General features: G+C 37.9%; 1 protein-coding gene across 1 annotated transcript in view; it reads left to right on the forward strand.

Annotated features, from left to right (window-relative positions):
- MEIOC (meiosis specific with coiled-coil domain) overlaps positions 1 to 17,158 on the forward strand; it is a 2,160,044-nt gene extending 2,142,886 nt beyond the window's left edge. The window contains exon 6 of the mRNA XM_044055092.1: positions 15,999 to 17,158. Within this exon, the coding sequence (XP_043911027.1) occupies positions 15,999 to 16,234 (236 nt within the window). The 3' untranslated portion in view covers positions 16,235 to 17,158. The remainder of the gene's footprint in view (positions 1 to 15,998) is intronic.
- Positions 17,159 to 17,367: the final 209 nt, after the last annotated feature.

Consider the following 17,367-nt stretch of genomic DNA (forward strand, 5'->3'; position numbering starts at 1 on the left):
AGACCACAGTAAAGAACTTGTCGAAAGCCGACTTCACACTTCTAAAGACTAGTGTGGTCTCCTTTAAGGCCCCGAGGCGGAAAACAGTACTCAAGCCGCTGAATCACTTACAAATGCCTTCTACCAGCACCTGTAGGACTGCATGGATAAGGCAATCCCAAGCAAAACAAAGACTCTTTGTACCAAAGGCAAGCATCCAGTCTGGTGGACCCCAGCCATAAACAAACTCTACAACAAAAGGAGGAAGCTACTACAAGGTAGAGCAAAATCCTTAAAAGGTAAGACACCCTTGATCACTATAAGTAAAAAACTAAGAGCTCTCATAAAATCATCCAAAGCAAATTTTGAGAGAAAAATAGCTAAAGACTCAAAAGACAATCATAAGGCCTTCTTTAGCTATGTTAGAAACCTGGGAGGAAACTCCCAGATATGCTCAGAACTAGTTCAAAATTATGTGAAGATTACTGATCCTACAGACATTGCCAACATACTGGCTGACAGGTTCAGTGCAAACTTCTCCCCTCCCCAAAAGGAGAGATATCTATACCAAGCGATTGCAGCCCCCCAAACATCTCCAACGCCCAAGTGAGAACTGCTCTCTCCAAAGCAAAAAACAGAGCATCCATGGGACCTGATGGTGTCCCCGGCTGTGTGCTCCACGAACTCAATGAGGAATTAAACCCACAGCTAGGACAGCTGTTTAATCATAGTCTTACCTCTGGATACGTACCCAGGGAGTGGCGCACTGCAACTGTGGTCCCACTTCACAAAGGCGGTGCCTCCACCGACCCTGGAAATTACCGGCCCATTAGCTTGACAAGCCTTATCTGCAAAGCCATGGAGAAGATCATAATGGACCTCATAAATAAAGACATAGGGAATTTGCAGACTTTGGATCCATCCCAGTTTGGCTTTGTCAAAGGCAGATCATGCCTTCTAAACTTGGTTGACTTTTGAAACAGTCACCAAAGCCATTGATGAGGAAAGGCAGTCCATACAGCCTACCTCGATCTGGCGAAGGCCTTGATACAATACCCCACTCGGGTATCATTGAAAAACTCATCAGCTTAAATGTTAACCCATACATCACAAGATGGGTTGCAAACTGGCTGAGTGACAGAACCCACAGGGTCAGAGTTGCTGGCGCCATGTCAGACTCAAAGCCTGTCACAAGTGGTGTACCACAGGGCTCAGTCCTGGGCCCACTCTTGTTTGGCATCTACTTTTCCGAAGTACAAGCTAACACAGGAGGGTTATGGCTGACAAAGTTTGCAGATGACTGCAAACTGGGCGCCATAGTAGAAAACACATCTGACACAGATATCCTTCAGAAGGGTCTCACAGAACCGGATAACTGGTGCCAGAGCCATGGCCTAAAGTTAAATGCCAAAAATGCATAGTCATACCCTTCGGGAAAAACAAGGTTACCCCTAGCTACCAAATAGGTGGCAATCCACTGAGCACAGAAGAAGTTATCAGGGACCTGGGGACCCAGGTTGATAGTAGCCTGTCATTCGACACCCATGTAGCTAAAGTAGTTAGGAAGACCTTCTACATTGCCCACCTTATCATGAAGGGATTCTCATCTAGATCAAGGGAGGTCATAGTCTCCCTATACTCATCACTCATCAGACCAATGATTGAGTACAATGCCCCATTCGGAATGTATCTGACCCGACACTTGCACAAAAGTTCCTCACCAAAAGGATAAAGGGTCTCAAACATCTGTCCTATGCTGCCCGACTGAAAGAACTCCAGCTCTATTCAGTCGCTTACCGCTTGCTCAGAGGTGACCTTTGCCTAACATACAAGGCCATGTCAAACCCAGATTTGATGAATATGCTTCACCTCAAAAAATCTAGATCCGTCAGAGCCACAAGGGCGGGAGACTTAAACCTCGACACGGCTATTAATAGGACGTGCTGGAGGGATAGATTCATCACCCAAAGACTCCCTATGCTGTGGAATAAAATCCCGGTATATGTGAGGCAGAGCACCTCGCTGGCCTTGTTCAAGAGAAATCTTGACCAATGGATGGGAGATCGCAGATATACCCCAGGGATTACCTCAGTGTCACTGCTCGACAGAGGCACAGCAAAATAATGGGTATAGTTCCCCATACTAAAGGGGTGGCGTAAGCCACAAAACTATGGGCTAGGCTTGTAAATGCCCTCGGGCAGATAGCCTAGTATGAACCTATGAACCTATGAACCCACACATGAACTGGTTCAGGAATACCCATATTTATGGGGACAGGATAAAATGAAATATTTAGGAGTATGGATTAAAAATGATTCTAGTGCGGCAGCTAAGGATATGTGGGGAGAGACTGAACAAAAGATAATACAAAAACTGAGAAAGTGGAAGCTTTGTTATATGGATATGGATAGTAAGATACAAGCAGTTAAGTGTTTTTAGTCCCTTTAGTCTTATACACAGGTCAGGCATATTTTTATCAACCAGAGGAGAAGTTGTGGGTAGCAATTAATAAAGAGCTGAAGGACTTTATCTAGGAGGGGAAGATTGCAAGAGTCAAGTAGGATAAACTGATGCTTCCAGTAGAACAGGACAGATTGGGATTACCCAGTTTGAAGGGGTATTTCAGAGCTACACAGTTAAGACTCCTCTGCATAGCACAAGCAGAAAGCTGTAATTCAAATTGGAAATCTATGATGATGAAAATGGGGAAGCTCAAGAAACATGGAGAGACTGTGATTTTGGATGCAGGTCTTTAAGGACAACAATGATAATCATGCAGAATATTATATCCATAAAGTAGCAGAAAGTACTCTAAGAACTAAACCAACATGGGAATGGAGAAAGGAGATTCTGCCTATAGGTATGACTGCAATTAGGGGTACAGACATTAGGCAAGAGGGGGCTGGAATTTATTGGAGAAAACTGGCAAAGTAACCAAGGTATTGGGAGCAAATAACTAGAGTGGGAAAGATGATAGAATGGAAAGATGCCAAGAATTTATTCAGACTACAGGTTAAAGATTGCCTTCCCTATTCGGGATTGATATCAGAGTATAGGCAAAGAGAAAGAAATAGGGGGTCCCAAACAAAAGACCGGCACTGGTAGAGTTTTTACTAGAATCTAGAACAGAAGCTGCCATTAAAAAAAGAATAATTAATAGAGCATATAAAATATTGCACAGTAACTATAAGAATCAATCAGAGGAGGTTAGAAAGGATTGGGAATAGAGACTGGATAAGCAATTCACAAAGAAACAACAGGAGGATATATGTATGTCTCCCAAATGTGCAACAAAATCTAGAAGATTTAGCATTTTTGCCTGGAAATGTTTACATAGATATTTTTATACCCCAAGTAGACTCCAGAGAATTTTTCCTCGAGTAGACAGTAAATGTTGGAGGTGTGAAGGGGAAGAAAGAGGTAATTAGGAACATATTTTCTGGGAGTGAGGTGAGTTGGCTGACTTTAAGGATTCCCTGCAGGATGCACTGTTGGAGATACTAGGTGGGCAGATTGGTGTGACAAGGGAGAAGATTTTTCTGAGCTATGATACAGAATTAGAATTGCCTAGACGTGGTAAGGCCATGCTGTGTGTAATAATGGTGGCTGCCAAAAAAGCAATTACTAGAAAATGGAAATCAAAATCTAAACAAACTATACTGGAAGTAGTGAAGATAGCAACAGAGATAAAACAACTGGAACTGAGATCTTTAGAAAAGGGTAGGAACAAACTACATAGGACCAAATGGGAATTGTGGGAACAATACATACAAGGGAGGAATGAGGCCTAAAAGGCAGCAGGACTTAAATGAGATATGTAATGTTTGAGTTGGAAAGATTGGGTAGATTATAAGTAATGTATAATATTTGCAATTGGGAGGGTGTCTGTATGGTTTGTGATGTAAAATGCTTGTGACTAGGATTGTGTTGGTGTGGTTTGTTTTCATTTATATAAATGTATGATTGCCTATGTAGTAAGTGATGGTTTAATGAAGATGTTTCTTGTTTAAAAAACAAAAAGCAGGAATTGAATAATTTATGTAATATTGCTTAGGTTATATCATATATAGCAATACATGTGAAGTACAATGTTTATGTTAATATGGTCTTATTATTTTTACATGAATGTAAATTTGCCTGTGCCAATAGTGATAATTCAGTGAAGGTGTTTGGAAAAAAAAAGAAACCTTTTGAACCTTCAGCAAAAAATGATCTAAAATGTCTTTCATGGAAAATGGTCTTCTTAGTAACCATTACTTTTGCAAAGAGAATTTCTGAACTCCAGGCTCTTTCTTCAAAGACCCTTTACATTATTTTCCATAAAGATAGGGTTACTTTACAGACAAACCATTTCTTCTTATCTAAAGTAACTTCTGAATCAAACATTAACCAATCCATTAATTTACTGGCCATCTTGCCAACTTTTTCAAATAAAGGAGAATACGTACTACATCTACTTGATGTGCACATACAATTGTGTTTTTATCTACACAGTACAAAGCAAATCAGAAAATCAGATCACTTGTTTCCTTTTCTCAAAAAAGACTGAATTTCCCAGCTTCTGTAGTTACTTTGGCTAAATGGATCACTGATTGTATTTCTTGGATCTGTTCTCAACAAGGTGTTTCCCTTCCAAAACCACCCAAAGCTCATTCAACTAGATCCATGGCTACTTCGTCTGCTTTTTTGGTCAAGAACCTCTATTGATGATATTTGTGCAGTGACCATGTGGTTCAATGTTCATACCTTTATTACTCATTATAGAAATTGAATCATATACAGAAGCAGGAGTGCCTTTGGCTTGGTGGTACTCTGGAATATCTTTCCATGGGGGCCACCCTAGGTCACCTTAGCTGGGGACTCTATCTTATGTGTTAAGAAAGAATGGAAAGTACAACATCAGATATAAAAGTTATGTACTCACCGTAGCTAGGCATCTGTGTTGTCCATTTTCATTCTTCCTCAACTTCCCTCTCATCCATCCCCATACTTAAATGTTTTGGAGAAACCTGTTAGAATGTTATTGGAACTTACCATTCTGAATTTGAGCCCTTCTTCTTTCAGCTACCCCTATTTCTATCTAGCTATAGGGTTATTATGGCAAAAAACTCTATCTGAGGTATTGGGGCTGGACTGAGGCATTTTGGGTAGTGGGAGGAGCTTGAGAGTTAGAGCCAAAGTCTAGAGTATACAGCTGAGTGTTCAGATCCGAATCCATGTGGTGAGGAAGAATGAAAATGGACAACACAGATGCCTAGTTATGATGAGTACATAACTTTTAATTTCCAAATGGTCGACTCACCATAATAAACTGTTTATCCCAGACAGGGTCAAGGCCCACTTTACCAGGGTCTTGGCTTCATTTGTGACTTTTTTGAAAAGGTTGAATTCTACCAGTATTCTAGAAGCTGCTACTTGGTCCTCTGTACATACTTTTACAAGTCACTATAAACATGATTCTTTTCCCCAGGTTCAGATCAGGCTTTGGTAGGACCATTCTCGAGGGACTTCTGGACTGTTCTCCTTCTACCTCCCAAAATTATTTAGTTAGGGTAATCTACACATATAGCTAATGCTACCGCAGTAATACTGTACTATGTGTATCATATTCATCACTACTGCCACTGCTGTAGTGATGAATATGATAACCCTAGTTCAGTTGGGTAAATAAGCCACTCCCTCCCTCCATTTCCCTTGTTTTTGGGGTGCTTTTTGTGCAAGGCTGTGGACATTTATTGTTGTTCTTAACCTTGCCCTTTCAGGGCTCAGCTTCTCTCTGCCTGTTAGCAGGAAAGCTCTGAGGGCCTTCATGCCCAAACTTGTCTTTTAGTGAGCTCAGCTCAAGCTGCCTGATAGTTTGGGTGCTTGGAAGGTGCCCTGAAGTTTTGGAAACTGGCCAGCTAATCTATCTTTGGCAGGATATAACCTATATAGCTAAGAGTACTGCAGCAGTCATCATTTGAGCATCTACTGTTATAAGTTTACAACTCTACTTTCTCCAAGCTGAGCCAATTGCACAAGTGCAATCATCATCAGTTAAGTCTAGATTTACTACTACTAATAATGGTAAGCAAATGTTGACGTGACACCCAGACCCCATGTGCAGAAGCTGGAAAAGGGAGTTGTGGATGGAGATAGATTAATGCTAAGGAAATCATCAAACTTTTGATACGAGGAACACAGTGCTATCAGGTATCACCTTTACATATACATTTCACTTAGTACACTGTACAAGATACTTGTGGTTTATTAAACCATTAATGGTATTCTCAGTTTAGGAATCCATTTTCAGCTACAGTTGAATAAAGAGTTCCAAAAGAAAAGGATAATCAAAATCAGTTACCATAGAATTCAAAGAGATTTTAAATCAACTTATATGAGAAAAGTCACACAAACAGTGTACAACTAATATTAAATTAAGTGCCATAAAGTCATGGCTCTGATGTAATGTACTACGTATGACAGTCACACAAAAGCTGGATTTCCTTTACTTTGCTCACAGTCACACCTCATTATTAACAGTAAAGATCAATAAATCATTTTCTAAAAGCAGTGAAAAGTAGAGGTAAAACAAGAAAATATAAATCAAAGTAAATCTTTCTATCTGCAAGCTATTACTTTCTTCCTACAAACAGTGAAAAAAATATAAATCAAAATAAATCTTCTCTTACCAGGCAATTGTACAATCAGTCACAAACCAACACAGTTGTGTAAGTAAACTTACCATAACAGTAGATGTTCATATGATCACTGCTGCAGTAGCAGCTTCCTCCCTACATCCCACTTTGTTTTTTGGTGTATTTTTATACCAGGGTGTGTACATTTGTTTTTTGTTATTCATAGTAATGTCCTTTCAGGGTTCATCCTCCCCCTCTCAGTTGACAGACTAATGGTTTGGACATATGGAAGGTGTCCTGAAGTTTAGGAAGCTGACCGTCTGTTATATCCTGTGCTGGACATAACCCATATAGCTTAGGCCACTGCAGCAGTGATCATTCGTACATCTACTATTATGGTAGGTACATCCCCACATAACAGGATAGTGATACTTCAATTAGAAGAGCATCTTTTTTTTTTTTTTTAATTCTGCTCCTTTTTTACCCTATGCCTGACCACCTGTCTCTCCTCTGAGTGTCGCCTATTTGTTCCTGTATATGAGGGATACTTGCCAAGTACTTACTGAGGTGAGAGCTGTCCAGGGGAAGCAGTCATACAGGTAGTTATGAGGGTTGCTTGTGCCGTCTGCAGCAATACAGGCCAGATATTTTGGCCCTACTTCCACCACTGGTGGTGACATAAGTACCTGCATTATCACAGGGATTGCCCATGCCCTTCAGTCTCACTCCTGTACTCTCCTTCACACGTGTCAGCAAGGTCTACCATTACAGGCGTAGTGGCCACAGCTCACTTCCTCCCTGCACTGGCTTCCTGCTGCAGGCAAGCTTCTGCCTACTTCAGAAAATCAGCAAGACAGTGTTTCCCCCAACCCCACATTGGCACTCCCATCTTCCTTGCCATCTCCTTTAAATAGCTGAGCTGTTTCTTTAATTTGGGTCACCTTGGCTAAAATCATGGTTTTATCCCTTTAAGTCATCTTTCTGCCTCAAAGTTTTGGGTTTAATGGCAGCAGCAATCTTTTTGATACCCTTCTAAAGTTATTAGATGAAGTTGCTGCAATGGGCCATAAATATTCAATGGTCTCAATGTATACATCCCATGACAAGTGTAATACAATTGTCAGATGTGTACTGCCAGCATCTGTGTTGGTGACTGTACCATTCCAGTTTGTCTCTGGCAGTCCTTTCACTCTTTCTACCCACAGTGTGACAGTCACCATGGATGCCTGTGTACTGGGCCGGAGACACTGTTTAGGGCAAAAAGTTGAAAGGATTTGGTGACAGTACAGTGACAGTCATCACATCAGTAACTTGAAGATGAGACTGATTCTCTGCACTTTGCAGGCATTCCCTGCCCCATGGTACAGCTGGTGTCTACTTGGACAGTATGGCAGTGGCATGGTGTATCAACAAGCAAAGAGGGCACATTCATGTCGTGTGTGTGTGTGTGTGTGTGTGTGTGTCAAAAGACCATGAAGCTATGGGAGTGGGCAGTCTTCTCATGCCTCTTTGTAATAACGACCCACAAACACAGACAGGTCAAGTGATTCAGCATGAGTGGTCTCCATGTCTTTCTGTGGTGAAATCTATATTCAGTCATTAAGGCAAATATTGTGGTAGCCTCATTTCCCTGACCATTGTCAAGTGTAGAATCGTTTTCCTCCCTCATCACTTCACAGGGACATTCAAAGGTACTCTAATCCTAAAGTGGCCTCAGGTCTTCTTTATACTCACCCCCATTTCTCTTTTTCCTGAAATTCCTAAAGAAAGCCATCCAGGGCAAGGCTAAAGTCATTATCCTAGCCCCATTTTAATCTCAGCATTTTGGTTCTTCTTGTTATGCAAAAAAACACACTGACAACTGGAGAAACGGTCACCATCCAAATTTACTGTGCTCCTAGTACTTCAGCATAAAGCCTTCCAGGGAATCATTTCTCACCAGAATGGTGGAGTCTAAATACATTTCATTGCATCAATTATTCAATTAAACTATGCAATAATTGATTAATCAGTGAGTCAGGAAAATTTAAAGTGCATGAATATCAAATACCTATTGCACTTAACATAATGTAATATAACTACCTACTGTTTTCAATACAAAAACATGCCGATACATCATTTAGAATAATAAAATATATCTCATCTTATACATGCAAATCTGATCTTATACGTGCAAATCTAGTTCCCTGTTAAGCCCGTGGGGCCAAAGTGTTCCAAAGTTAATAATGAATCTATTTTCCATCCTCAAAAGGATGCGCCCATATTCAACTCCCTGTACTGCATGAGATTTGTTCAAAACAGTAAAAAATAAACTACTGGTATTCCCATTATGAGCATCATGGAAATGTTGAGCAACTGGTTTGTTAAGCCTAGCATGCCTCACATCCCCCAAATGCTCCATAATTCTTCTTTTAACCATTCTTTTGGTTTGACCTACATACCATTTTATAGGTTGACAATCACATCAGATGGCATAAACAACCCCACTGCTGCTACAATTATAGGATCCCAGAGCTGTAAACATTTTTCCATTAATCAAATTACCTGAAATATTTCTAACTTTGTCACACACCTTACACCTCCCACATCTAAAAGTGCCCACTGTATTTAAATTTTCCTCCACCCTGCAACTCACCCTAGTATTGAATAATTCTTTTAAATTGTGAAACCTGCTATGCGAAAATATAACTTTACCAATAAAAACATTGCCCACTTCATCATCCTGCCGGATGATAGGCCAAAACCTATACACCAATGCCTTTAATGTTGCTGAAAAAGGGGAAAATTTATTAACAAAGAATATATCCTCAGACACTTTTTAAAACTTTCATGCCCATAATACATAATTGGGTAACAATGTTTAGATTTAGATATAACAACATGGTGGAAGATTTATTACATGAAGATGGTGTTTATGAACAGGTGCAGTCAAATAGTTTGGATGTGTACAATGATTTTTTGCTGGATTTGCTTGAAAAGGGAGAGAGACTGGGATTTTTTTCCACAAATGTCAAAAAATTGCATATTAAATATCCTAGGATGACTAAATTTTATGCCATTCCTAATGTATAAAAGGACTTGTCAAACCCTCCTGGAAGGCCCATAGTGTCAGAGGTAGGGGGTATGTTCAGAAAATAGGCATTTTTCTGGATGCACAGTTAAAGGACTATCTGAAGCGAGTCCCCTCACATATTAAGAATTATTAGAGTTATCAGACACTGGGACACTAGGAGGTAGAGAATGGCAGGATGATTTTTTTCTGGGAAACTGTTGATGTCAAGTCTTTGTATACTAATATTTCTCATCGTTGGGGCCTAGAAGCAGTAGCTAGGTTATTGGGAGAAGGTCCTAGAACTAATTATATCTTACAGCTCTTAGAGTTTGCACTAACACATAACATTTTAAGGTTTGAAGACACTTTTTTTCTACAAAAAACAGGCACCGCTATGGGGGCATCATTTGCCCCATCATATGGCATAATTTTTATGTTTTTTTTTTGAGGATAGTTGTGTTTACATGAATACATATTTTGCAGAAAATGTCATAGTTTTCAAACAATATATTGATGATTTGTTTTTTGTGTGTAGAGGGGAAATTAGTCTCTTTAAACAGTTTATGTTGGAAGTGAATCAGAATCGGTATGATATATCCATCTCAGACTTCATGGGATAACTTTAAAAGTGTAGCGATAAAACATATTTTAGCACATAAATTACTAATCAAAGATCATAAGAAAAATATAAATAATACAAAAATATGGGAGCAAATCTTTAATATTGTGTTAGCTTAATGTTCTAATCCAGTTCTCCCCTGGAAGTACATACTTAATATGGAAGTTAGTATTGATAAGCCTGTATATTGATACTAGATCTTTTAATACTCTTTTCAGAATTGTATCTCAATGTATAATGATCTTATGTAACTGTTGGAAGCATTCATGTATATAATGTATATATGTTGTAGTATTGTATTAACAATTGGAAAAGAATAAAGATTTATTATTCAAACCTATAGGAATAAGATACAGTTCTTAGATTTGGAGTTCTTTGTTGATAAGAATAGATTAGTGTCTTTCAGACCATTTTATAAGAAAACAGCAGCCAACAATGTTTTGAGTACAGATAGTATGCATCCAGAACATTTGCTTAATTCTCTTCCCTTTGGTGAATTTAAGCGCACTGGGGAGAATGTTTATGACAAAACCACATTAGATGAATAATTTTAATGTTGTTAGATCCAAATTGGCCAGTAGAGGATATTCTAGACAGGTGTTAAAAAAGGCTGAAGAGAGAGCCAGAAAGCAGATTACTCCTGGGAGAACAGGGGGCAACAGGATGTATTATGGACACGAAAGGTTTAAAAAAAAAAAGTGTCTGAGGATGATATGTTCTTTGTTAATACATTTTCCCCTTTTTCAGCAACATTAAAGGCATTGGTATATAAGTTTTGGCCTATCATCCAGCAAGATGATGAAGTGGGCAATGTTTTTATTGGCAAAGTTATATTTTCACATAGCAGGTTTCACAATTTAAAAGAATTACTCAATACTAGGGTGAGTTGCAGGGTGGAGGAAAATTTAAATACAGTGGGCATGTTTAGATGCGGGAGGTGTAAGGTGTGTGACAAAGTTAGAAATATTTCAGGTAATTTGATTAATGGAAAAAAGTTTACAGCTCTGGGATCCTATAATTGTAGCAGCAGTTGGGGTTGTTTATGCCATTGGATATGATTGTCAACCTGGAAAATGGTATGTAGGTCAAACCAAAAGAATGGTTAAAAGAAGAATTATGGAGCATTTGGGGCATGTGAGGCATGCTAGGCTTAACTATCCAGTTGCTCAACATTTTCATGCTGTTCATAATGGGAATACCAGTAGTTTATTTTTTACTGTTTTGAACAAACCTTATGTAGTACAGGGAGTTGAATATGAGCGCATCCTTTTCAGGATGGAAAGTAGATTCATTATTAACTTTGGAACACTTTGGCCCCACGGGTTTAACATGGAGTTAGATTTGCATGTATAACATGAGATATATTTTATTATATATTTTTCATTATTCTAAATGATGTATAGGCATGTTTTGTATTGAAAACAGTAGGTAGTTATATTACATTATGTTAAGTGCAATAGGTATTTGATGTTCATGCACTTTAAATTTTCCTGACTCACTGATTAATCAATTATTGCATAGTATAATTGAATAATTGATGCAATGAAATGTATTTAAACTGCACCATTCTGGTGAAAAAGTATTCCCTTGAAGGCTTTATGCCAAAGTATTAGGAGAACAGTAAATTTGGATGGTGACCATTTCTGCAGTTGTCAGTGTGTTTTTTTGCATTTTGGTGAGTTGGTGCGTGGTGGAGTGATTCTGAAGCATTCCTCTTGTTATGGTCTTACCTGTCAGAGAAGTGTCTTCTTCCAAGACCATTCAAGCATTTCCTGCATCCTCATCTGGTAAATCTCACCAAAACATTTTCTGTGTTCATTTAAATTCATGCATTGCTCAGTTCCACTGATGAACAGTGACCCTGTTTATTCCCCCAGGGTGATCCATAGGTTAACTTCTGTCAAAAACCTTTCTGTTAGACTACCTTATAGAAGTAAATGGATAGATTTCTCTCTAATTGTTGCAAGATTTTATGAAACTCTGCCAGGCTTTCTGGCTCAGGAACAACATCAGACGAAGTAGCAGAGTTTGTAGAGTCCACACAGTTGAGTAAAGGGTTGGTCTCAATATTAATCAGAGACTTTAAAGAATTCAAGCTAGTTCCAACTGCCATATCCAGGCTAAGGGCTGCGAGATACACCTCCAACAGGAATTCCCAATAACAGCAGAAACAGTAACAGCCCAAGTAAAACCAGCTGCAAAACACGAACTCAAAAGAGAAAACTTGCAGAGAAAACCAGTTTAATAAAAAGCAAAGCTTTCGGGCGTAACCCTTCAAATTATTGGAACGTGTTATAGACCATAATTCTGAAATTAGGAGAAATTGTGACAATAATGCACTATGTAAACATATTAAAACTTGTGGTGAAACACATACATTTAAGTTTAGAGTGATTGATGCTCTATGTCCAAATGAAAGAGGTGGTAATGTCAACAACCGCCTTGAGCTCAAAGAATTTGAATGGATATTGAGATTAGCTGCTGACACTCATCCTGGTTTAAATAGCACTGTCAGTTTAAAACCTGTGTTAGTTAAGCTACGTAATATTGTAAAGTAAATATTTTATACTGTGTATCTACACATCTTTTAATATATTTATATGTATATGTCTTTAATTTATAATTTGTTTTCTGTCACATGATTTCATTTGGCTACTGGTCATGTGATTTTAGACCTGTATTTAAGCTTCTAGAGTTTAGTGTTTGAATGTATTAGTATTGAAGAAGGGTTACGCCCGAAAGCTTTGCTTTTTATTAAACTGGTTTTCTCTGCAAGTTTTCTCTTTTGAGTTCGTGTTTTGCAGCTGGTTTTACTTGTGAATTTAATGTAGACTGGTCAGACTGCAATTCCCATAATCCCAAAAATTGCATTAATCTACGCAGCTTCACCCAACTCATACAAACACCCACTAGGATTAATAAAACATCCAGTATGTACTCCACTGCTGACTGGATCTTAACAAATAGGCCAGCCCTCTCCTCTCACTCTGGTTGTCTCCCAGACAGCCTCAGTGACCATTTCCCAACTATTCTACTTAGACAACAAACTAACCCATTAAAATAAACTGTATACCAACAAATAAGAAACAAAAAACACCATAACCCCAATGACTTCATAGACATCCTTAAACACTGTAACTGGTCACTACTTAAACTACTTCCCCAAGAAGAAGAAGTAGATTATTTTCATACTATCTTCCTGACCATTCTAAACACACAGGCCCCTACCAGAACTATTCAGGTTAAATCTAACTATGCCCCATGGCTAAAGAAACAAACTAGGTCTCTACTAAAAACAAGAGACTGGGCCTGGGAAAACTGGTACAAAACATAATCCCAATCTGTATTAAAAACCTACCAGGAACTTAGCAATAAAACAAAGAAGCAAATTAAACAAGACAGTATAAATTATTACTCCAAAATCCAAACTAAGCATCGAAATAACCCACAAAACGTCTGGTCAGCAGTAAATAATATACTTGTACCTGACAAAGTCAACACACACAACCGATAATAATAATAGACAATATCACTACCCAATTCCGTAAATACTTTACTGAGACTATCTTACCCCTGTCCAACAATCATACCCCCTGTCCTATCATAGTCAACTTCTGTGCCAGCCAAAAACAAGACCACCTTCTCCCTGCAACCTTCTTCTACAGAAACAATCAAAAAATTGCTTAAAAAACTAAAACCCACCACACCAGCTACAACTTAACCTGCAGAATTCCTAAAACTAACTGTTGATGGTATTGCCTACCCAGTATCCATTCTTATCAATAGATCCATAGCAGAACACCAAGTCATTACCATCTGGAAAACCTCTCACATTATACCACTTCATAAAAGAGGCTCATCAACAGATATGTCCAACTACCACCAAGTCATAATCTTATCACCACTGCCTAAAATACTAGAGAGAATCATTCACAGACATATCAGATTACCTGCATACTAAGAAACTACTAACCGATACTCAGCATGGCTTCTGACCATATCACAGTACTACCTCCGCACAAATGACATTTACGAATACTGTCAACTTTCACAGAAACAAGAGTTACGTATCCTCTATCTTCCTAGACCTATCGAAAGCCTTTGATATTGTCTCACATAATGAACTTCTAAATGTCTTCTCTAAGCTAAACGTATGTCAGTCTACACTTTCCTGATTCCAGGACTACCTAACTGGGCACCAGTAAGCAGTAGTCAAGAGGCTAAGTACAAGAAAATCTTATATTCAAAAATGGAAAATACTTTGGATATCCTCCAAGGATTCGTCCCATTGAATTCTCTAAATACAAGAATATTGGATTATCTTAACTGTCTGCATTAAACTTGGTGTATGTTTATGTGAAAGTATATATCTCTGCAAGTTGGCTCGATGATATAGATGATTGAAGCCCTGATTATGACCCCGACAACCCAGGTTTGAATAATGGCCAGGGTAATGAAGTAGCTGGTAGGGAGATTGAATTGAGTCTTAATGCCTGCTTGACTCATCCTGAGTAAGGAATGGTGGTACTTATCTGCCAATGTGTCAGGATATTCTTAAGTCTTATGGGAATTTTGTTCCTAGTTCTTTTACATTTGACGTTTTATGTCATTATTCAACTTTTTAAGTGGCTTAATGTTATAATATTAGATGCAAGTTCTTGTATGTGACTCCACGTTTAATATTTAAGCTAAGTTCCTTCATGGACAGTGTGCTTGTGGCAGACAGAGAACTAAAGAGATCATACCAACTTTAAGTATACGTAGGAGTTTCATACCACCACTGTTCGTACATTACAGGGCTTGAAACCAGCATTACCCTTTGCAGGTAAAAGGAATAGCATGAAAATCACAGCCCAGCTTAGGGCAGACAAAGTATGTAAACCCAAAAGTTATGATTTACTATTAGTGACCTTTCCTAGAATATCTGCTGTTATACGAAGTGTTTTACATATTTGTACTACAACTTCCATGGCTATTCTTGCACATTTTTATATAAGCATACAGACATATACATGTATGTAAGTGTGTGTATATGTCTTATAACCCCATATTACCTCCCAAACAGTAGCCATCAGCATTGGCTTGTAACATCAAATCCACGTCCTCTAGTCCTGTAGTTAGTGCTGTCTTACAAGTGTCTGTATGGGATCAGTTTGGCCAACCAGAATCTCCATTTCCCTCCTCCCAGGGTGAGAAAACTGGCCCATCTTCCCTTGTTTATCTCTTCCATCACCCAAGATTTTAGTTGAACTTCGGTCATCTGGGTTGTAATAAGGTATTTATTCCTCTGTGAAATGAGGAGGGGATCTATGTTTTTATTTCTTGCCAAAATGTGGATGCATAGATAACTATCCGACTTTCCGTGTTCTTATTTTTTGGTCATTATTACAGTTATTTTTGATGTGTAATGAAGAGCTGTTGAGGGCATTGGCAGGAGTTTTACCAGTGCCCTGAATTATCAGACTTAAAATTCTAAAATGTTATGCTTCACCATATGTTGTACTACTCCCATTAGTAGCCATTTACACAGAAATAGCTTCATAGTAATATTGGTGTTACAACACAGGAGGAATTTATGTAACTGATGTTATTGATGACCATATGACAGCTTAACAATCTATGTTATCAGCATCCCATTATGATCTAATCAGAAACTACGATTTCATCATTGAGCTTCATGTAAAAAAACACTCCTTAATAACGGATGAATGTTTCTTTTTTTTCTATACAGATGTGTTTGCCCTGGCATCAGCAGTTAAGGAGTTATCTGCAGTTACTCGGAAAGCTCGCACTGCCTTATGGTGTGCTCTTCAAATGACACTGCCAAAAACTACAACTATAACCACAGAGGGACACACAGATGCCAGCAGTAGCTTACAAGACACTTTGAATCCTGAAGAACAAAGCTACATATGTATGAGCATTTGTGAGTCTTTTGATGATAAAGGAGAAAGGAAACATAATTAGCATCACAGTTAAATAAATACTTAAGTGCATACATACAAAGATTTAGTAAAATGTTTTTACTTTCAGGTTTTGAGTTAATACTAATAAACAAAACATATAATTATATTTAAAATTATAGTATGTTACTAACTTTTAACAAAGGGAAATGAACTCTAAAAATTATTCAAACTGAATGATTAAACTTTGCTTAGAAAATTGTTGATTGTTGCAGCACAGAATTTTGAAAATTGACCGTTATGATATAATTCTCTAATAATCAAAAGTATTTATAACACACTTTCTGTAGTATACTGCCAAACACCTGAAATGTTTAAGCAGTTGCATTAACCTTGCACAGGTTATGTTATGGCACTATGCAGGACATGTATGCTAGTACTCTTTTTTTTTTTTAGACATTCAGCAAATGTGCGGTTGTTTTGTCATTATTTTCGTTATCCATGTTAAAAATTTTAAATTAACTCTGCATCTTGGAACTCAATTTTAAATGTATTTATTTAAAGGCAGATCAGTAAGAAACAATTCTGTTACATGGGAAGGTACAAGTAAATAATGACTTGAAAAAACAGATGCATTCATACTGTATTTCTGTTAAAATACATGTGTGATTTTTTTTCTGCTTGTTTAGTTTTTCAAAAGAAACATTTATTAGCATCGGCATATTTGTTTTGAAAGCTTTCTGCAATATATCTTGGCATTTTGAAATATGTCATTTGTTGCTTGTAGACTGCTATTGAATGTGGGGTGCTGTATGCACTTTCTTAATACCTTTTTAAGTTGTAAACAAACAGATTACTTAGAAATTATCACTGTTATGTGGTACAGAAACAGAGCTTTTAACAGTTCTAGCAGTCATTTACAATGATCATAGGAATTAACTTTACTATCCCGTGGAGAACTTTTTTTTTTTACATTTCATCCTTAATATATAATTTCCAGTATGATATGCAACTCGTTTCCTGAAAATTCAGTCAGATGCTGTAGATTTTTATATGATGCAAAAAGTAATTGTACAGTGAAACCATTTTGATTAGTGAAAATGTTTTAATCCTGCTAAAATGTGGAAGAACATGAAGGCAATTATTAATAGATACACAAAGCACGACTGATTTATGTATGACAATGGTTAAGTTTAG

The sequence above is a fragment of the Protopterus annectens genome, chromosome 13.part0 (assembly GCF_019279795.1).
Source record: "Protopterus annectens isolate FY-2018-M chromosome 13.part0, PAN1.0, whole genome shotgun sequence".
Lineage (NCBI taxonomy): Eukaryota > Metazoa > Chordata > Ceratodontiformes > Protopteridae > Protopterus > Protopterus annectens.